Genomic DNA, 21,211 nt, shown 5'->3' with positions numbered 1-21,211 from the left:
CCACTCTGCCTGGCACTGCCAGCACTGCCAGCTCTCCCGGGTGGCACCGGCTGTGTTGTGGCCTCCCTCCACCCCTTGGGTGGAGGGAGGCCACAACACAGCCGGTGCCACCCGGGAGAGCTGCGCTGGCTTCACACACGCTTCAGCTCTTGGAGGCATCAGAGCAGTTGTTAATTGTTCCTGATGCCGCTAATGAAATTATTGCTGCACAACGCTGGGAGCTACTGCCCGGCCCCTGCTGCTGGGGACAGGGTTGCTCAGCATGGCAGCCGCAGGCTTTGGCTGCCACAGGGTTTGGGGAGCACCCGGGGCACCCCGGTACAGCTCAGCCCCCTTTGACCTTTGTCCCTTGCCCACACTGCAACATCCTGCTGGTGACAGCAACGCTGCTTGTGGGCACCTTGGCAGGGTGCAGGGAGGGGACAGAGAGGGAAGGGGCCACATCCTGCAGCTGCGTCCTCTGAGAGAGGCCAGTGTGGCTGAGCACGGGGTGCCTTTAGGCCAGACCGCCATGTGTGGCGGTAAGGTGGGGGCCCCACAGGTGACCCACGCTGCCGCAAAGATTGCTGTCTCTCTTCTGTGACATTTCCCGTGGGGTGCCAGGCTGGGCTGGGGAGCATCCCTGGGCATCACCTGGTGGTGCAGCAGGGGCTTGGGGCAGAGTGCGGTGTGGAGGGGAGATGAAGCGTGTAGCAGGTCTGAGCTGCCAGGGGGTGTCCCGGGGGCTGCAGAGCCCGCGGGCGTCCCGGAGAGGGGAGTACCACCGTGCCGGGGGATGCGCCGTGCCCGGGGGGGATGCAAGCCGGGGGAGCCGCGCTGCTCCGCGCTCGGGCGCGGTGCGGACCCGCCGTGCCCGCTCGGGTGTGTGCAGAGGCGGGGGGTGCGGTGCCGGCGTTGCGGGCGGGGGGCGGCGGCGGGGGCGCGCCCAGCTGTTGCGCCGTCCCTTCCGCGGGCGGGTCCGCGCTCCCGCCCCGCATTGGCGGCGCCCGGGCGGAGCGGAGCGGCGCGGCGGCGGGCGGCAGCCGCGGCGGGGCCGGTGGCGGTGGCGGGGGCGCCATGGCCCGCTGAGGGCGGCGCGGAGCGCGGCCCGCCCTGCTCCCTCGCCCCGCAGCGCTCCGCGGGGCGCGCCATGGGTGCGCGGCCGCCCCGCCGCCGGGCCCCCCCCGCCGCCGCCGCCGCCGCTGCCGCCGCCGCGCCGGGGCCGCTCGGTGCCCTGCTCGCCGCTGCCCTGCTCGCCGCCGCCGGTGAGTCACCGCCGCCTCCCGCGGGCGGGCACCGCGCACCGGGCGGGAGGGGGGCCCGGCGGCGCGGCGGGGACCCGGCACCGAGACTGGGCGCCGGGCAAGGTCACCCGGGGAGCGGCGGCGGGTGGGCGTCCTGTGGGACGCCGGTGCCCTCACGGGGACGGCGGCCGCTCGTTCGCCGTGCGGGATGCCCGAGGGCTGTGGGAGGCTCGGGTGCTGGTGGGGAACGGGGATGTGTCCCCCGCCCCACGGCGGGCGCTGCCGCCCCCCGCCCCTTGCCCGAGCGTGGCCGCACACGCGTGTCCCGCCGGCACTGCCCCGGACGCTGCCCGCACTGAGGGGGGCTGGCGCTCCCCGCCACGGCTCCGCTCCCCCGGGCCCTGCCAGCGCCGGGCAGCGGTGTCCGCAGCGCACCTGCCCCACGCGTGGCGTCCCTGCCCAGCGCACAGCATCCCTGCCGCTGGCACAGTGCTCCTGCCGCTGCCGTCACTTGGCCGGGACACGGGGGACCGCGGTGACGGGATAGCCCGGAGGGTGCTGTCACGCCGCGGGGGTGCGCGTGGGTGGTCGTGACGCGGGCAGTATGCGGGACTCTATCGGTGGTGCTGCAGACGCGGACGGTCCGGAGCACGGCTGCCCCCGGCAATTCCCCCCAGGACAGGACCCGGCAGGAGCGGGAGCGGCCGGGTGGATCCCCGGGGCTTGGTCGCTCCGGCGGCCGGTCCGTGGGGTCGGCGGCCGGGAGTACGGTGGGTGCCCGGGGCTGGCGGCCGCTGGCAGGTGTCACGGCAGACGGGAAGTGGCGGCTGCAGACAAAGGACCAGGCTGGGGGCGGGGAGCTGCGCGAGGCTGGACGTGAGCTCTGCGGGGGGCTCGTGGAGGGGACGGGGTCCAGAGGGTCCCGGCCCCCTGACCCTCCACCCGCCAGCAAAAATGTCCCCTAGCGTGGGTTCGGTGTGTTGGTGGGCACGGCAGACACCCAGAGGGGCTGAAGCCCCAGTGCTGCCCGAAACCGTCTGGGCATCCCCAGGGACCCGGCGTTCCCAGCATGGCCCCGTCTGCAGGAGAACGCTGCAGAGACGGCGCGGTGGGTGGGCACCCCTTGGGTGCAGGAGACCCTCTATGGAGGGTGCTGTGGCACCCAGCTGGGCATGGACCACGGCTGTCCCTATGGCACGCGTGGGAACTGTGAGGATGGATGGAGATGGGGGGCAAAAGGGCAGGGGGTGCACCAGAGTACCTCATGCCAGCCCTGTGACTGGAGGTGTGAGGAGCCCGGAGGTGCCAGCACTGGCTCGGGCAGTGTGGTGTGGTGCCAGTCCCCATCGCTGGCTTGGCAAACAGCTCACAGCCAGTCACCTGCACAGCCACTGCTGGGCACAAACGGGGCAGGCTGGGCCTCTGCTCCAGCCTGGCAAGGCATGGCACAGCATGGCATAGCATGGCACAGCGTGGCATTGCAGGGTTTCTCTCACCAGGGTCGTCAGGCCACGGGTTGGGGACAGTGAACCCAGGTGTTCAGGCAAAGGGCCCCTGCCTGCTGGTGGAGCAGCACCCCCGCTGCCCACCCGCTGGTGCCCGCAGGGAAGGGCGAGAACAGCAGTGAGGAGTGGGGGCCACCCATGGCCAGCAGCGAGGGGCAAGTCCCCAAGGTGGGGGGCTGCCCTGCTGGGCTGCTGCACTGGCAGGTGGGCAGGGACAGAGGGGCAGGGTCCTTCCCAAGAGCTGCCCCTGGCCAGTTGTGCCGTGGGCCATTCCCCGTGGCATGGTTGCAGCCAGTGCCAGGCCCTAGCTCATCTCCTGCCCCAGCCCCACAGCGGCTCCTGCTCCAGCTCCTCTGGTCGGGGCCAGGGACTCTGCTCTAACCCCACACGAGCCGTGTTGTGCTGCTGAACTCCCCTGGGCTGCCAGGGACCCCCGGGCTCCAGCAGACAGCCCCCAGCCACCGCACTCCACAGCCTGATGCCCCACAGCCTGGCACCCCTGGTCGTTGCATCATACATGACCCTACAACCTGTGCCTGGCTGGGCACTGGGGGCTCCGTGGGGCAGGCAGGAGTGCGGGGTGGCGGGCAGGGCTGGAGTCACCGGGCACCGGGGAGCTGCCGGGCACCGGGGAGCTGCCGGGCACCGGGGAGCTGCCGTGCCGGCTGTCAGCACGAGCACGCGGCAGACGCAGCCTGCCCAGGGCTGTTTGTTCTGGCTCGGTGCCACGCGGGGCTGGCACTACATCAAACCGTGCAGAGCCTGGCAGGTGCTTGCGGGAGGGAACCGGGATGCTGACGGTGCCACCAGGGGCTGGGCACCCCCGGAGCCACCGCAGGCACCTCATAGCCTGGCCCACCGGGGTGGCCAGCAGCACACGAGACCAGCCTGTTACTGATGCCCGGTGCCCAGGGGATGCTGGCATGGGGACTGAGTGCTGTGCATGTCCCACTGTCCCCCCTTCCCTGTGCCCAGGGGTGCACCCTCCGTGCCAGCACTGCTCTGTCTGTCAGCACAATCGCTGGTCCATGTATTGCGTGTCTGCCCACAGGAAGGCTGAGGTGGGCTGGCTCCAGACTTGGCACACTGGGACCCTGTCCTCATCCAGTCAGTCCCAGTTGCCCAGTACCCCTCGGCTCTGCCGTCTGCTGCTCTTTGGGTGCTGCTTCAGGGGGTGTCAGGCAGGTTCCCCATGGGCCCCAGACCCTGCTCTGCTGGAGCTCCTGCAGGATGGGGTTCTCAGGCCCCAGGTCCCTCAGCCCTTGCTGCTGGATGGTTGTGAGGTGCCAGGGCTGCTGTCACCGCTGGGTGACACCCGTGGGTGAGAGGGGAGAGACTGTGGGGCTGGACACTGGCACCTGGGAGTGTTGTCCCTGCCCATCCCGATGGGATGTAGGACTGAGGTGACCTTGACTCTCCTCCCGGTGGGGCCAGGGCTTGGCCAGAGTTTTTCCTTTTCTCACTGTCAGTTAAAGGAGAGTCAGGAAACCCATTCGGTTTCCCGGGATCAAGATCCCAGCGACAGTTCCCACACATTGCACCGGGTCAGTCTTGTGTCCTCCACCATCCCAGTGCTAGACTGGGCTGGGGGACCCCCTCATCCTCCACTGAGCACGGGACCCCTTCCCCATGCCGTGCTGCTGACAGGGGCTGGTAGATCTTGGCACGAGTCCTGCTGGCACAGGGGGCCTGGGGGCTACAGAGCTCTTCAGCTACCCAGAGCTGGTCGGGAACGGGTCCCCTCTCCTGCTCTGTGTGTGTGCCTGGGAAAGAATGCCCAGCACTGGATGGCAGGGCTGGCAGCCTTCAAACAGGCAGAGATGGTCCCTGGGTGGGGGGCTGCCACCTCCGGCTGCCTTTGGTGGCACTGGCACCATTGTCCTCAGACCCCGGGCATGGTGCAGCGGGGGTCATGTGCGGGCACAGCCAGGGCGTGCAGCCCTGGGCGGGCGCTGGGAGCCCTGCCCGCCCTGGCACATGCTAATTGCATGTAATGGGGAGAGCAGTATCAGCTCAAATCCGTAATTAGGCAGCTCCATTGTCATGCAAACCCGCCTAATTCATTCACAAGCAGCACTCGCTTCATCAGCGCCCAGACGCTGCCAGGCGCTCACCGGGAGACAGGCACCTCCACCCAGCCTCCCCCGTGGCACACGTGGGCCACACGCCTGAGGGACCCGGACAATGGCCAGCTCGTGGGGACACGCCAGAAAACTGGGGACACGGTCCAAGGTAGGGAGGGGACACCCCCGGGGACACGGTGCCCATTGGAGCGTGGAGGCCGTGTTGGCATCTTGTGCCCACAGTCGCATCGTCCCCAGTGCTCAGCACACGCCAGGCTGGCCAGGAGCCGGGTCCTGCTGCCCAGCGTTGGCATCCGACCCTGCTGGCTCTCTGCCCAGCCGGGGCTGGCGCTGGCACCCGCCTGGCGTTACTGTGGCACTGTGTGGGGTGGAGGGGTGGGCGCAAGGGAAGTGTTTGCCGATGTCCTGATGCCCCAGGTGAGGGTCAGAGCAGCTGGGCAGAGCTGTGGCCCATGGCTCGGGGAGTCTCCCAGAGACAGCACCAGCTGATCGTGCCTCAGAGCCAGCCTCTCTCAGCAGCATGGTCCCAGCTCAAAGCCTCAGACGAGCTTTTTGATTGTGGCGACTTGTGCCAGTTCCCTTCTCTGCACCCTGCAGAGAGCAAAGTGCCAGCGACGGGGACCCCTGCGTGCAGGGTTGGCACCCCCAGGCTCCCCTGGGAACACATGGGTACCCTCTGCCCTCCCCTGATGCCCACCCTTCCCTCGTTAAGGCCAGAGCAATCAGCAGCAATTATGGCTTTAATTACCTGATGCTGGGGCGCAGAGTACCAGCAAAGTGTGAGGAAATCTTTCATGTTAATGGTGTGCCAGGCCTGGCACGGACACGATGGATGGGGCACCAGCTGGGAGCAAATCTGCCGGCTGCAAAGCCCACGGGGATCGGGGAGAGCCACCGAGGGGCACAGTGGTGGAGGCAGGTGCTGGCATTGAGGTCCCCACGCTGCTGTGGGGACCCGCAGAGTGGCAGCAGCAGTGAGGGGAGCATGGAGAGGGCGGGGGCAGAGGGAGGATGGGGTGGGATGCCCCATCGGGGGCGGCTGACGTGGTGGGCAGCAGCGTTTAGACAGATCCATGCCATTGTGGCACTGCCAGAAGCTACCTGCTCCCTCCCAGGGGCAGCTGTGCCGCGTGGGCACCCACGGGCCGTGCTGGGGCTGGCGCTGCCGCAGCCACCGGCGGGCAGCCTCTCCTCGCCAAGAGCACGCTGACCTTCTCAGTGTCTCCCCGCGGCAGGCACAGAGGCACCCACCAGGCTGCTCCCGGCACCACTGGGGACTTCGGCACTGTCACCCAGGCAGGATCAGCCCCTTGAGGACCAGAGGGACCATACTGGGGCACCCACCGGAGCCTGGTGTGTTCTATCAGTGTCCCCCCACCCCACCAGCCCCCAAAATGAGCAGTGCAGTGTCCTGTGGTCTCTCTTTGACCATAACATCAGTACACCTGGTGTTTCTGCTGCTGGGGAGCCCAGGTGCTCCTGTGAGAGGCTGTGTGACCACCTGGAGTGGCAGGAAACAGGGGGAGCTTTGCACATGGGGGGCAGGAGCAGCTGGGGGTCCCACAGTGCTGTGACGAAGGCTGGGGCGGGTTCCCAGAGCTCAGAGCGGGGTGTCCCCCTCCCCTCTGCACCCTGAGCTGGGTGTGGCAGACTTGTTCCCCAGCCCACCACCCTTCCCCTCCATCAAGCACCACTCGTTAGCCCACGTGTTGGGGGGATAATTGATATTAAAACCCTGCTTAATGCACCGACTTTACTGGCTCAGATTTATCGGCGCTGGAGCAAACCGCGCTCCCAGTCACTCCTTCGGCTGCAGGGAGCACGGCCGAGGCTGTGCCCTGCCAGGGTGAGGGAGGGGCGAGGGGTGTGTGGATCCCAGCGCCCCCCACCCCACCCCACCCCGGCGGCTTGTTCGCCGTCCCCGCCGAAGTTCCGCGGTTCCCTTTGCCAAGGTGACATAAGCATCTCTCCTGTTTCCATGGCAGCGCAGCGGCAGGTGAGCGCCGGGCGGGCGCGGGAGCCGGCACACGCCACGCGGGGGACCGCTGCCCACGGGGCGCCCACGCTGCGCCCGCACCCACGGGGGGGGGGGGACACCCACAGGACGCGGGGGACCCGCAGTGCGTGGGGGTGGCTGCAGAGTGCGGGGCACCGGTGGGGTGCAGGGCGCCTGTGCTGTGGGATGTGTCTGTGGTGTGGGAGATGCCCACGCTGTGAAGAATGGCTGCGGAGTGGAGGGCTCCACAGGACACGGGGGGCCCGAAGTGCGTAGAGTGGCTGAAGAGCGTGGGTTGCCCATAGAATCTGAGGTGCCCACAGAGCATGTGGCATCCACAGCGTATGAGATGCCGAGGTGTTTGGCATAACTGTGACGCGTGGGGTGGCCGTGGGCCATTAGGTGGTCAGAGGGTGCGTGGGGTGCTCGTAGAGCGTGCAGAGCCCACGGTGTGTAGGGTCGTCATGAAGGGGGTGCCTGTGGTGCATGGGGCACCCAGACCACAGTTCCCCTGCTCCCTCACAGGGCTCCAGGCTAGCTCCAGCCTCCTGGCTGTGCCCCATGGTTCCATCCATGCCCACACCACAGCACAGAGCCTCACCAGTGCCTGGCCCAGTGCTCAGCAGCAGGACAGCCAGGGCTGGCTCTGCCACTCACTGCACATCCCCAGCTCTGTTTGCTGTCCGTGCTCCCCCCGCTCTGCCCACAATGCACCCAGCACCCCGCTTGGGTGGGCAGCTGCGGGGGCTCCATACCCATCCTGCCTCCTCCATGCCTTGCTGCTGGTCCCAGGCTTCCTGCGCCCCTCCACTCAGCCGTGATGGATAGACACGCAGCTCGGCAATCGCTGTACTCATTTCACGTGTGATTAAAAAGCTGGTCCCGCAGCACAGTTCACCCGGCGCGTCTGCTACAGCCGCCCGGGCGGGAGGCAGCCGCGATGCTGTGCAGCAGCAAACATGGCATTTCATAAATAAATTGGGTTTATTTACCCAGAGCCCACATGCCAGCATGCGTAGTGCAGTGTGGGCACCCGGAGTGCCCGAGCAGCAGGCACAGCGGTGGGACCCGCGGGTGATGCGGCGAGCTGTGCCGCAGCCGGCGCGGGGACAGCCCCGCACCGGGGACCGCAGCGCCTGTCCGAGCCGTGACCCCCGGGCCGGCCCCAGGCTGCGGCTGGGGGGGGGGGGTCGTTAAACCAGTGAAATATGAGACGCCAGTATATCCCCGACAGGAGTTTTAATTAAATTAATTGCCAGTGACATTGTAAAAGTGCTGATGGGGTAATAACCGGCGCGTTATGGTCGCCGTTTATCTTCCCCGCGTAAATTAGCTGCCGCACCTTGCCCGTCCCGGGGGGCATCGCGGTGGGCTCCTCGGCACCCGCTGCCCGGCTCCGAGGGGCCCGAGCCAGCTGGGGGGAGCGGCAGGGCTTGGAGCCTCCCTGGGGGTTCAGGCAGGGCCCAAGGGACCCGCGTGTCGCTCGCGTTCCCGTCACGCAGGCGGCCGTGCCGGGCGGGAGCCAGCCGGGGTGGGCACAGGCAGTGGGGTCCCACGGGCACATGGGGAGTGGCTGGTGGTTGCCAAACGAAGGTACTTAATTACTGCGCATTCCATCCCATTTAATTGCTTATTAAATCCTAACCAGCCAATTAGCAGCAGCAATTACAGCTTCATTCAGTGACACAATCGCTATTTTATCGTTTGTTAATCAAATGCTTATTTAGGGCCCTGGTTTATTAACTCTTTCCACAGCAGACACTGATGGGTGGAGGCAGAAGAGACACCTGGCCTTGTCTGGGTTGGGGCATGTGGATACTGTGGGACTGTGCCATGTGTCATGTCCCCAGCACTACTGTCACCCTGGCGGTCTGTGTGTCCAGCACTGAGCCATCCTCACCACCCTGGGGACAGCCAGCCCCCACATGGGTATCAGTGACACAGGACAGGGCGCACTGCTTTGCTACCCTGCCGTGTCACCACGGCTTGTCCAGCATCCCTGTGCCACTCTGGGGTGCAGCAGGGCAGGATGTGGCCCCTGGTCAGTGCCTCTCAGTGTGCTGGAGAAGGGGGTGGCAGGCGCTCTGGAGGCGTGAGCAATGGCCCTTGTTGGTCACACTACATTTCCTTTTCATTAGTGCTAAGTGTGGACATGAGGGATCGGCAAGGGTTCAGCGGGCGCAGCCACTGTGTGGCTGCTTTCCCTGATGGATGGCAGGGTGGGAGAGGGCTGCTGCACTGCTGGTGGAAGGGACAGTGGGGAGGCACAGGGCCACTAGCATGGGGCTGTCTGGCGTGGGTGATGTCCCAGCCAGGGCACATGGAGGTGGCCGAGCCCCATCTCCCCACAGGTGCTCAGCAAAGCGCGACCGTGGCCAACCCAGCATCTGGCGCATCCTCGGACCTGCTGCCACACTTCCAGCTGGAGCCGGAGGATGTCTACATTGTGAAGAACAAGGCAGTGAGCCTGGCCTGCCGTGCCACCCCTGCCACGCAGATCTACTTCAAGTGCAACGGCGAGTGGGTGCACCAAGGTGACCACGTCACGCAGCACAGCACCGACCGCAGCACTGGTGAGCGCCAGCAGGAGCGGCGGTGCCAGCCCCGCTCCTGGGAAGCCACGTGTGCCACTCTTGGCGGGGCTTGCCTGGGGCTGGGGCAGCAGGGACAGCTCCCGGCATACCAGTGTGACGTGCCACTGTCCGGTCCCAGGGCTGCCAGTGATGGAAGTGCGCATCGAGGTCACCCGTCAGCAAGTGGAGAAGATCTTTGGGCTGGAGGAGTACTGGTGCCAGTGCGTGGCCTGGAGCTCCTCCGGCACCACCAAGAGCCAAAAGGCTTTCGTGCGCATCGCCTGTGAGTGTCTGCAGGTGTCTGGACAGAGTGCGGGGCGCCGGCCCCAGCCCCCCATCTCACCCCTGTGCCTCCCCAGATCTGCGCAAGAACTTCGAGCAGGAGCCGACAGCCAGGGAGGTCTCCATTGAGCAGGGCATCGTGCTGCCCTGCCGCCCTCCCGAGGGCATCCCCCCCGCCGAGGTGGGTCCCCGCAGCTGGGTAGGACAGGATGTGGCTGAGGATCCCCCTCACCCAGGGCGATGATGTGTGCGATCCCAGGCAGGCACCCAGTGACCTCCCTGTGCCCTACAGGTGGAGTGGCTGCGCAACGAGGAGCTGGTGGACCCGGAACTGGATGCCAACGTCTACGTGACGCCAGAGCACAGCCTGGTGCTGCGTCAGGCCCGCCTGGCCGACACCGCCAACTACACCTGCGTGGCTAAAAACATCGTGGCCCGTCGCCGCAGCGCCTCTGCTGCCATCATTGTCTACGGTATGGCCCCTCCACGCCAGTCCCCACCATGCTGCCCTGGTGTCACTCTCCCTGTCCTGTCCCAACCTGCGTCCCCTTAGCGGCAGGGTGCTGACAGGTCCCTCTCCACCCAGTGAACGGCGGCTGGTCGACGTGGACACAGTGGTCAGGCTGCAGCACCAGCTGTGGACGGGGCTGGCAGAAGCGGAGCCGGACGTGCACCAACCCCACACCCCTCAATGGGGGTGCTTTCTGTGAGGGCCAAAATGTGCAGAAAACCGCCTGCACCACCCTCTGCCCAGGTACCTGCCCTGCTCAGGGCACCGCCACTGCCCCGTCGTGCCGATGCTGCACTCCCCACTGCGCCCATTGCAGTCCCAGTCCCCACCAGATGTCTTGTCCTCCAATTCCCCTGTGTGTCCGTCTCTGCCGGCCCCGGGGCAGGGAAAAGGGGTGGCAGCAGGGCGCTGACTCCAGGCTGTGCCTGCAGTGGACGGCGCCTGGTCGGAGTGGAGCAAATGGTCGGAGTGCGGGGCCGAATGCACCCACTGGCGCAGCCGCGAGTGCTCGGAGCCAGCGCCACGCAACGGAGGCCGGGATTGCCACGGCCCCGAGCTGGACACCCGTAACTGCACCTCTGAGCTCTGCACCCACGGTGAGCACGGCGGGGTTGGCAGGGCTGTCCCCTGGGAGAGGGGACCGGGGAGAGACCATGTGTGCTGATGGCCTTCCCCACACAGCTGCCCCCGGCGCAGAGGACGTAGCACTGTACGTGGGGCTGGTGGCCGTGGCTGTGTGCCTGGTGCTGCTGCTGCTGGTGGGGGTGCTGGTGTACTGCCGCAAGAAGGGGGGTCTGGATGCTGATGTGGCCGATTCCTCCATCCTCACTGCCGGCTTCCAGCCCGTCAGCATCAAACCCAGCAAGGCTGGTGAGTGAGCGTTGCAGGGATAGTGCACCCACACTGGGACATGGTGTCCCTTGGACCTGCAGGTGGCCAAACCTGTCAGGGGATCTCTGGGCAGGGGCTGTCTGCTACAGGGCACCCCTGGGTGGGGTTCTGTGCACTGTGGGGTCCTTGGTCTTGAGCTGATTCTTTGCCTTATGGCATCCCTGACCTAGGGACAGGAACTCTGCATCTTAGAGTCCCTGACTGCGGGGTCAGTGCTCTGTGCCACATAGGGTCAGATCCCCAGGGTGGTGGCTGTGTCCTATGGGCTCCTCACTATGGGGCAGGGACTGTGTGCCCCATGCCCTCTCAAGCTGACTGTGCCCATGTACCATTGCTGGGGACGCCCTGTTTCCGCCTTGCCCCGGCACCACAGTCGCTTGCTCTGTGCTGCAGACAACCCCAGCCTGCTCACCATCCAGCCAGACCTCAGCACCACCACCATGACCTACCAGGGCTCGCTCTGCCCACGCCAGGACGGCCCTGCCAAGCTCCAGCTGCCCAATGGGCACCTGCTGAGCCCGCTGGGTGCTGGACGGCACACGCTGCACCACAGCTCGCCCGCCGCCGAGGGTGCTGACTTCGTGGCCCGGCTCTCCACACAGAGCTACTTCCGCTCCCTGCCCCGCGGCACCAACAACATGGCCTATGGCACCTTCAACTTCTTGGGGGGGCGGCTCATGATCCCCAACACAGGTACAGCGGGGTGGGGATTCCAGAGCACTGCCCAGGCCAGGCAGGGTCCTCATGGGGCTCACCCCCTGCCTGCACCCCCATTCCCACCCAGGGATCAGCCTGCTCATCCCACCCGATGCCATCCCGCGGGGGAAGATCTATGAGGTCTACCTGACCCTGCACAAGCAGGAGGAGGTGAGGTAGGTGCCGGGGCTGCTGGGGCACGGGGCTGTTGGAGGGGGTTCTGTCCTGACTCGGCTCCCCCATCGCTGCCCCAGGCTGCCCCTGGCTGGCTGCCAGACGCTGCTGAGCCCCATCGTCAGCTGTGGCCCCCCCGGGGTCCTGCTCACCCGCCCCGCCATCCTGGCCATGGGGCACTGCGTGGAAGCCAGTGCTGAGAACTGGAGCATCCGGCTGAAGAAGCAGTCGTGCGAGGGCACGTGGGAGGTGAGCAGGGGCGAGGGGTTGCAGGGATGGAGGAGGGACGGCCACGGCTGAGCTGCATCTCTGCCTGGGTGCCGTAGGACGTGCTGCAGCTGGGCGCTGAGCCGTGCACAGAGCTGTACTACTGCCAGCTGGAAGCGCAGGCTTGCTACGTGTTCACGGAGCAGCTGGGGCGCTTTGCCCTGGTCGGGGAGTCCCTCAGCATGGCGGCCTCCAAGCGCCTCAAGCTGGTCCTGTTCGCGCCAGCCGCCTGCCCCTCGCTGGAGTACAACATCCGTGTCTACTGCCTCAGTGACACCCAGGACGTCCTCAAGGTACCGGGGTCCCCAACCTGCCCATCCCGGCTTGGAGAGAGAGCTGTGCTCCTGGTGTGACTGCTGCTTGTGCTGGCAGGAGGTGATCCAGCTGGAGAAGCAGCTGGGAGGGCAGCTGATCGGAGCCCCCCGGGTGCTGCACTTCAAGGACAGCTACCACAACCTGCGCCTCTCCATCCATGATATGCCCAGCTCCCTCTGGAAGAGCAAGCTCCTCGCCAGCTACCAGGTGAGGAGGCTGGCCGGTGTGTGGGGATGGGGTTAGAGGTGGAGGGAGGTGTCCCTGCCACTCTGACACACCCAGCTCTGTCACCTCACTGCAGGAGATCCCCTTCTACCACATCTGGAGCGGGCTGCAGCCCTTCCTGCACTGCACCTTCACTCTGGAGCGCCTGAGCACCAGCACCTGTGAGCTGGCCTGCAAGATCTGGGTCTGGCAGGTGGAGGGAGATGGGCAGAGCTTCACTGTCAACTTCAACATTGCCAAGGTGAGGGCAGGACCAGGCCATTCCTGGGGGTGCCCATAGGATTGCCTCACATCCTTTTCTCTCCCTGCTTGTGCTCTCTCCCAGGACACAAGGTTTTCAGACTGGCTGGTCCCCGACGAGGTGGGCACCCCAGCTCTGGTGGGCCCCAGTGCCTTCAAGATCCCCTTCCTCATCCGCCAAAAGATCATCAGCAGCCTGGACCCGCCGGGCACACGGGGAGCCGACTGGAGGACACTGGCACAAAAGCTCAACCTTGATAGGTAATGCAGACTGAGGATAGTGCTGGGGATGGGGTGGTATGGTGGATGGGGGCAGGGGTTCAGGCCTCATCCTGCTCCTATGGATGGATGCTGGAATGCTGTGAGATCCCAGTAGAGGGCTGCTGAACAAGGTGAGGTTAGCACGGGGTTGATAATGGGATGTGGAGCTACCTCTGTGCCCTGACGTGGTCCCTCCGTCCCTTTCCAGCCATCTCAGCTTCTTCGCCTCGAAGGCCAGTCCCACAGCCATGATCCTCAACTTGTGGGAAGCACGGCACTTCCCCAATGGCAACCTCTCCCAGCTGGCTGCCGCCGTGGCCGAGGTCGGCAAGCAGGACGGTGCCCTCTTCTCCGAGGCTGAGTGCTGAGCATGGCGGGTCCCAGGGGACCACCACCGTGGGGCTAAGGGGGGCCCTGGCTGGCCCACCAGGCTTCTCCTGCCCCACAGCACACGAGGAGGGCTACCTGGCCCCCTTGGAAGGGCAGGATGCTCCTGCCCCGTGGCAGTCAGGCCCCTCCAGCACTGTGGCAGCGGGACTCAGCCCAGCCCTGGGGGTCCCAGAGCCCCATGGTGGGGGACTGGGGGGGCACTGGGTGTGCGTCGTGCGTGCGGTGCCGTCGTGGTGTCTGCGTGTGGGGCCAGGCGGCCCCGGGCCCCGTGCCGTGTTGTGTAAAGCCCGTTTTTTTAATTCTGTATTAAGTGCATTCAAGTATTTACACTTGGCCTTATGTACATAGCGGTGCCGCGGGCGGGGGGTCTGCCGGACGTGAATGTAAATAAATTCTATATATATTGCTACGTGGGGCTGTGCCCGGCCATGCGCTGCCCCACGCCCCCCAGGGTACCCCCAGAAGATGGAGGTGCAGACCAAAGAGCTTTATTGGAGTGGTGGCTATTCCATGGCATTGGCAGCACGAGAGGCCACAGCTGCCACGAGCGCGGCCCCTTTCCCCGAGCCATCCTCTGACAGCAGGAAGGTCACATTGCACTTGGGTGCCAGGTCCTTCAGTGTCTTCTGGAGGTTGCTGGAGAAGCTAGGCAGGACAGAAAGGGAGGGTGAGGACTGACGCTCCGACCCTATGCACACCATGCCACCCACCACAGACCCCTTCATAGGGCAAGGATGCCCCATGGGTGCCTGCTGCCTCACTCACCAGGGGTGCAGCTTGTACAAGGTGCCATCCACCCCAACAGTGACAGACAGTTGGTCCAGGCCTCGGCTCTCCCGCATCTTCTCCACCACAGCAGCCAAGCCAGCAGCGCAGAGCTGGGCCGCGCGCAGGGACACGGTCTGGCACACCTCCCGCATCAGCGCGCTGTCCTCAAAGGTGGCATCGAGCTCCAGTTCGTTCAGGATGGCCCGTATCTGCCCCAGGGCCAGTCCATTGCTGCTCCGGACCAGTGCCACTGTTAGCAGCAGAGTTCCCAACCCCATCACTGTCCCCATCCCTTAAGCATCACCTTGTCTGTGCCATGTCAGTGTAACCTGGCTTCTCTCCCGGTGTTCTGATACCCCCACCCTGGATTCAGGGAGCCCATGGAAGCTCAACACTCACAGCTCAATGGTAGAGAGGAACTTGGTCTTGAAGATGTCCTTGGTCTGGAGTTTGGGGCAGGGTTTTCCTTGGAACAAGAGCTGTTTCTCTACCATTACCATCAGGATCTGACGCACGATCTCTCCCAGGTACATGCCGCTGATGAGCTTCTCAAACCTACCCAAGGCACAGCCTCAGCTAGGCACAGCCATCCGCTCCCAGCCCCCTCTGCCCCAGGGCCCTCACCCACCTCTGCTTGCCCGGGTTGATGGTGCTTTCGTCCACCACCTTGTCGAAGTGGGTGAAGAGATGGTCTAGGCAGCCATTGTCCCCAAAGGCCCCCCACTCCATGTTGATGCACATGCGGCCCTCGTCCCCCTCCACAGTGCCCACGTTCCTCATCTCCTCCATGTAACAGGCATTGGTCCCTGTCCCTGCAGGCCCCATGCTGGTGTCACCCCATCACACTTCTGGCAGAGGCACGTGGCCATGCCATGTGGGGCAGAGGGGTGGTGAGGAAATGGGGGATCTCCTGGATGCAGAGGTGCACCTCACCCACAATGAGGCCGATTTCACATCTGGGGTCATCATAACCACAGGCCATCATGGTTCCCACTGTGTCGTTGACCAGAGCCACCACCTGCATCCCTAAGTGCTGCCAAATAGGAGATGAGGACACGTGGTCTAGTGGCACCCAGATAGTTCCTGGGGCTGATACTGCCTGGATGCAGGTCCCCCTACCTTGGGGACAGGGACAGGCCACCAAACATTCCCTACCCGTTTGCGCTGGGCAGCATCCCGCAGCAGCTGGACAATGTCCTCTCCCACGCAGCCTGAGGCGCTGAAGCCTTTGGTCCAGGTCAGCAGCAATGCCTGCAAGAGTGGCAGATCAGGGGCCAGGGCAGCACACATCCTGAGGTCCTTCCCACCGTCCTGGTGCTGGAGTCACCCCCTCACCTTATCCAGGCCCACTTGCTTGCAGGGGAAGGAGAAGGTGAAGCCGAGAGGCAGCATGTGTGTCACCAGCTTCTGCTTCATCTGGAAGTCTATGATGCAGTCCAGGATGTGGTCAAAGAGCTGTGGATAGTGGCCATTGTCAGCATGGTCTAGGTTGGGGCAATGCTGGGGGGGCCTTTCCCAGCCCCATCATGGCCATAGGGAGGCAATGCCCACACCCTCACCCCAGCCACTGGTCACAAGTCCTCAGCCTCACCTCCTCACCAGTGCCCTGCATGATGGCAGCTGGGATGACGTAGATCTCGCTGGCCATGCTGATGCCCTCCTCTGCCACACGAACCACCAGCACACGGAAATTGGTCCCACCCAAGTCCAGTGCCAGGAAGTCGCCTTGCTCTGCAGGGAGCCAGCGCAGTGCATTAGCAGGGCCACAGCCTGCTCAGCACCGCATTGCCAGTGTCCCTGTCCCTTACCAGTGCCATCAGGTGTGTGAGAAACATAAGTGGGCAGCATGCGGACAGAGGCAGTGGCATTGGTCTCCTTACACAGGCCGCGGTCCATCTCCTGCCTCATCAGTGCCTGCACTTTCTCCAGGTCATCACGGCTGAGCCGTAGCGGGGCCAGCACCTCGTCCACCGCACGGCGCTGGGCTGCCAGGCGCAAAGCCACTGCTGTCACCATGGCTGCCCCTCGCCCAGAGCCATCTCTCGAGGGCACGAGGATGGCCATGCACTCAGGGGACAGTAACCTTGACACATTCAGCAGGATCTCCTCAAACCTGCCGAGGATGAAGAGGATAGCATGGGCTAGGTGTGTGAGGCACCCCACTGGGGTAGCACCCCACTGGGAGCCCTGCGTTCCTCATCACCTGGGGTAGCCCGTGAACAATTCTCCTTCCACCCCCACGTTGACCATGAGCGCATCCAGTTCCCGGGTCTGGCACATGTAGCTGAGAATGGCAGACAGCCCAGTGGCGTGGAGTGAGGCAGCACGCACCATCACTGCCCGGCAGATCTGCTGCACCCGGCCGCAATCCCGCTCGCTTGGCTGCAGCCCCAGAACCTCCAGAATCCTCTTAACTTCAGTTATGCCATCCTCATTGCTAGAAGGCAGATCACAGCCTTGCAGCAACCTGCAGGTTCACCAGCCCGCAGCCAGGAACACCCATCCATCACACCCCATCCTCCCACCCGCGGCAGCTCCTGGTCCTCAGACACTCACTTGACGATCTCCAGAACATGCTGCATTGTTAACACTCCCTTCTCCTTCAGGACAGCAGCATTGGTCCCAGTGAAGATAGCTTTCTCAGCAGTCAGGGCAATCAGTGCATGCCTGACAATCTCCCCTATGTACAGGGTGCCCACCATCTTCTCAAACCTGCATGGGTTTGAGCCCACATGGGAGTTAGTCATGCCTCCCTAGCAGCACCCCTTGGCTCTTTAAGAGCACCCAGGAGCATTGCAGGGGAATGTGTGCTCCTGTTGATGGAGCCTGACATGCTCAGGGATAGATGGGGAGCCTGTCCTTTCTGGGGGAGACGGAGCACCTCTTCTCCCCAGGGTTGGAAGATTCCTGATCCACAGATTGATCATAGGGTGTGAAGATGTCATTCAGGGTGCCGTCATCCCCAAACCAGCCCCACTCAGTGTTGACACACATCCGCCCGCTGGTCTCCTTTGCTGTTTCCACCAGGTACGCCTCGGCCATGAAGCAACAGTTGGAGCCCTTGTCTGCAGGAGTGATGGGGCTGAGCACCAGCACGGCCCCCCAGACCCACCACCATGGCACACGCGGTGCCCACGTCTCACCTGCAACTATGGCGACCTCACAGGCTCTCCCCTCTATGCTGCAGGTCATCATGGTGCCCACAGTGTCATTAATCAGGGCAACAACTTGCACACGGTAGGGCTGTCCAGGAGTAGATTGAGAGGATTTCCTGCCCCTCCATGAGGACAGCCAAGCACCACCGGTCTCATTGGCCTCCTCCTCACCCTGCTTTTTCTGGTTCATCTGCTTATCAATGGCTGCCTGCAGCAGCTGCACCACGTCCTTCCCCACCACGCCACTGCAGCTGAAGCCCTTGGACCAGAAAAGGAGTTCTGCCTGTGGAGAGTACGCGGCAGAGCCATTGACCTCTGGTGTACCACCACCTCTGCCCACTGCTGCTGTGCTGTGCTGTGGTCACAGCCTGGGACAGGGCTCTCCCCCTCACCTTGTCCAGCTGTGTCTGCCGGCAGCTGAAGGGAAACACAAAGCCCAAGGGGAGGTACAGCTCAGAGCCGTTGGTGTCAGAGCTGTTGGTGTCAGAGCTGATGGTCTCGGCCAGAAAATGGGACACGCATTGTGCAATGAAGTCAAAGAGCTGCAAAGTCATGACTGAGGGTAAGGGCTGCTTGCCTTGCTCAGTACCCAGGCTGTGGAAGGCAGCCTTGACCTCCAACACCAGCCCGGAGCCCTGCCGAGCCTCCGTGATGCTGGGCAGCCCAGCACCAGCCACCCTTTGCCATGGCCTCCTCATACCGCTTCCCCCTCGCCCTGCATGATGCCCTCTGGCATGTCAAAGATCTTGTACATCATTTGGGGGCTCATGTTTCCATCTCCGTAGAGGGTCACCAGCAGGGTCCGAACCTGGTTCTGGCACAGCTCCACCACCAGAAAGTTGCCCTTCTCTATGGGGGAACAGAGGCAGTGTCAGGCAGAGATTTTCCCTGTGGCAGATCTCCCAAAATCTGCTCCTTGCCCTGTCCCAGGGACAGTCACTCATGGGGGAAACTCCTGAGAGCCTGAAACTCTCAGAGGGGCCAAGGGAACAAGGTTCTGGCTACTGCCCCTGCACTGGGTAGTGGCAGAGGAGAAGCTTATGGACCCCATAACTAATCTAAGAGGGTTTACCCCTCCCAGCACCCCCAGGGTAAACTCCAGGGAGATGTGCATGGCTGCCAATAGCAGAACAGCTCATCCTCAGGCTGGGCTGCCTCACCAGTGCCATTGGGAGTGGAGCAGATGTAGGTGGGCAGCATCCGCACTTTGGCCTGTGCGTGTGACTGGCGGCTCAGCCCCTTGCACATGTCCTGCATCATGTGGCCCTTCATAACATGCAGCCTCTCCAGTGGGATGACGAGTGAATGCAGGGCTCGTTGTATCTGGGGATGGTGCATTAGGACAGAGATGCAGAGGCTAAGGGCAGGGAATGACTGGAGCAGGGATGGGCCTTACCGGTGTGGTTGTGGAGCTATCATGGAGCTGGTTCTGAGTGTTTCCTAAGAACCTGCATGGAGGGAGGTGGCATGTCACCCACTGAGCTCTGGCCTGCAGGACAGGAGAAATGCCTGCCCTTGTCCAGGCACACAGTGGGGCTGGGGGGGCCTGTAGCCAGCTCTGCTCCCACCTGCTGTCTACCTCCATGCTCCATGAGGGGTCCATACTTTCATCCTTGTGCACTAGCTTCACACTGCCTCTGCGGTCGTGGAGGAGGCAGGTCTGCCCCATCACGGTCATAGGGCCGAGCATGGGGGCGGTGGTAGAAGAGGGTCCCTGCAATCTGCAAGAGGCCAGAGGCTGATATCTCCCCCCTGCAGCAGCCTGAGGGATCTGGGGAAGCTGCGCCGCCCCATCCCCGGCCCCGCAGCGGGCTCCGCGGGGCAGGAGCCGCTCACGGGCCCACGTACCGGCTGTCCTGCTCCTGCGCGCCCAGACTCCGCCTTTGGCCCGCTCTGACCGCCGCGCCGAACCGGCCGTCCTGGGACCCGGGCCGGCTGCTGCGACTGTCCATGGCGGCGGGGCAGGGGCCGGTGTGTGGGGCCAGTGGTGTGTGGGGCCGGTGTATGGGGCCGGTGGCCGGGCCCGGTAGTGTGCGGGCCCGTAGTGCGGGCCCGGTGGTGTGGGGCCGGTGTATGGGGCCGGTGTGCGGGCCCGGTGTTGTGGGGCCGGTGTGGGCCGGTGTGCGGGCCCGGTGGTGTAGGGCCGGTGTGGCCCGGTGGTGTGGGGCCGGTGTGGGCCGGTGTGCGGGCCCGGTGTATGGGGCCGGTGTGCGGGCCCGGTGGTGTAGGCCCGGTGTGGGGCCGGTGTATGGGGCCGGTGTGCGGGCCCGGTGGTACGGGCCGGTGGTGCGGGCCCGGTGTATGGGGCCGGTGTGGGCCCGGTGGTGCGGGCCGGTGTGCGGGCCCGGTGTATGGGGCCGGTGTGGGCCCGGTGGTGCGGGCCGGTGGCCGGGGCCGCTCTGCGGGGCCGTTGCCGCCGCCGTCCCCCTGGCAACAGCCGCGCCCCGCGCCGCCATTGGTCGGCGCGCCGCGAGCCGGCCCCGGCGCGGCCAATGAGCGGCGGCGCTGCGGGCCCCGCCCGCGGGAGGGGCCGCTCCGCGCTCCCGGCCGGGCGGCAGCGCGGCCCCAAGCCCGGCGTTTAACGAGCCCGCACCGGCTCGTCCTGTTAATTAGACACGGGTCGCCCTCCCTCGTTCCCCGTGAGGATGCTCTCGCAGAGCGGATCCCTCCAAGGCTCGGTACGAGGCAGGCAAAGCCCCGCTGGCCCGGGGAGCGGGCGTACGGCCAAGCCGCCTAGGGACGGGGAAAGCCACCAAGGACACGGGGACACCGCGGCCGTGGCTCCTCCGGTCCTTGCATCCGCTGACTGCGGCTGTCAGCTGGCACCAAGGTGCCCTCTGCCAGTCCCGGCTGGGAATGTTAGTGCTGTGCTGCTGCAGCCCTCTGCCCCGAGCCCCCGCACCAACCCCAGCTCCAGGAGAGGTCGGGGAAGCGTGGTTTGGGACCCGCCGTCTGCTGCTCCTCCTCTCCTCCCACAAGTGCCCTCCCCTTCCCCAGAGAAAGCCAGCACAGCTCTGCCGTGGTGCTGCAGTTTCATAAAAACATACATAAATATATTTCCATTTCTGTAAGAGAGAGCAAAGCTGCACAGGCACCTATAAAACACACAGTCACTTCTCCACCCAGCGCTCCCAGAACAGATAGTATAAAACATATAAAAGGGGAGCAGGAGACAAAGGCTGCAGGTGAAGCAGGGGTACAGTGCCAAGAAGACCCTCGCTGGGGCACAGGGAGCTGCCGGGGGTCCCTGCAGCATTGCCACCCTCAGAATTTGTGCCTTCTCCGGCGGCAGCCTTTGGGCCGTTGCTGGCTGCCTCCATGGAGAGCCATGGGCAGCTCTGAGTCCACCACACCATCCATGGCTTCCAAGGAGATGCCGGGTTTTGCAGGGGAGACATGGGAAGGACGGTGCTGAAGGGAGATGGGGCTGTCTGCTGACAGCTCCCCATCAGCAGCTGAGAGTGTGGGAGAGGACTGTTGGTCTCCTAATCCAGTGAGGGGAGTCTCTGCGTCAGCACCTGCAACAAAAGCACACGTCAGCCCTCCTGTGTGAGCCACGGGTGCTGCCAAGAGCACCTCTCCCCCCTCTTCTCCTCCTGCCCTTGGATCCATAGAGGGAAGCGCTGGTGCACAGACAGGGATAGGAGAAACCTCC

General features: G+C 64.7%; 3 protein-coding genes across 6 annotated transcripts in view; 1 reads left to right on the top strand and 2 right to left on the bottom strand.

The window, feature by feature from the left end:
- Positions 1-1,129: 1,129 nt before the first annotated feature.
- Positions 1,130-14,042, top strand: UNC5A (unc-5 netrin receptor A). 2 transcript variants are annotated; one of them, XM_031506035.2, is made up of 16 exons: positions 1,130-1,244; positions 9,160-9,381; positions 9,521-9,664; positions 9,741-9,844; positions 9,956-10,136; positions 10,250-10,417; positions 10,606-10,770; positions 10,856-11,044; positions 11,459-11,758; positions 11,850-11,937; positions 12,016-12,184; positions 12,262-12,495; positions 12,575-12,724; positions 12,819-12,983; positions 13,068-13,243; positions 13,452-14,042. In XM_031506035.2, the coding sequence occupies exons 1-16, from the start codon at positions 1,130-1,132 to the stop codon at positions 13,609-13,611; spliced, it is 2,730 nt and encodes a 909-aa protein (XP_031361895.2). In that variant the 3' UTR covers positions 13,612-14,042. The 2 variants fall into 2 exon arrangements, with proteins under 2 accessions (XP_031361895.2, XP_021386367.2); XM_021530692.2 differs by lacking the exons at positions 1,130-1,244; positions 10,250-10,417 and adding an exon at positions 1,813-1,993.
- Positions 14,043-14,136: 94 nt separating this feature from the next.
- LOC110470819 (hexokinase-3) lies at positions 14,137-15,432 on the bottom strand. The gene is made up of 5 exons (XM_031506036.2): positions 15,335-15,432; positions 15,030-15,213; positions 14,801-14,956; positions 14,399-14,632; positions 14,137-14,278 (listed from the first exon to the last, which is right to left on the bottom strand). Exons 1-5 carry the CDS (start codon positions 15,423-15,425, stop codon positions 14,137-14,139), a joined length of 807 nt encoding a protein of 268 aa, XP_031361896.2. The 5' UTR covers positions 15,426-15,432.
- A 5,139-nt stretch (positions 15,433-20,571) lies between these two features.
- UIMC1 (ubiquitin interaction motif containing 1) overlaps positions 20,572-21,211 on the bottom strand; it is a 39,870-nt gene continuing 39,230 nt past the window's right edge. For 2 of the 3 annotated variants that reach the window (XM_021530687.2, XM_077786655.1), the window contains exon 13: positions 20,572-21,074. In XM_021530687.2, the coding sequence (XP_021386362.2) occupies positions 20,821-21,074 (254 nt within the window). In that variant the 3' untranslated portion in view covers positions 20,572-20,820. The remainder of the gene's footprint in view (positions 21,075-21,211) is intronic. The other variant, XM_077786656.1, reaches the window with a different exon arrangement.

This window comes from Lonchura striata, chromosome 15 (assembly GCF_046129695.1).
Source record: "Lonchura striata isolate bLonStr1 chromosome 15, bLonStr1.mat, whole genome shotgun sequence".
Classification (NCBI taxonomy): Eukaryota; Metazoa; Chordata; class Aves; order Passeriformes; family Estrildidae; genus Lonchura; species Lonchura striata.
Note: the sequence above shows the minus strand (reverse complement) of the source record. Positions and strands in the feature narration are given on the sequence as shown.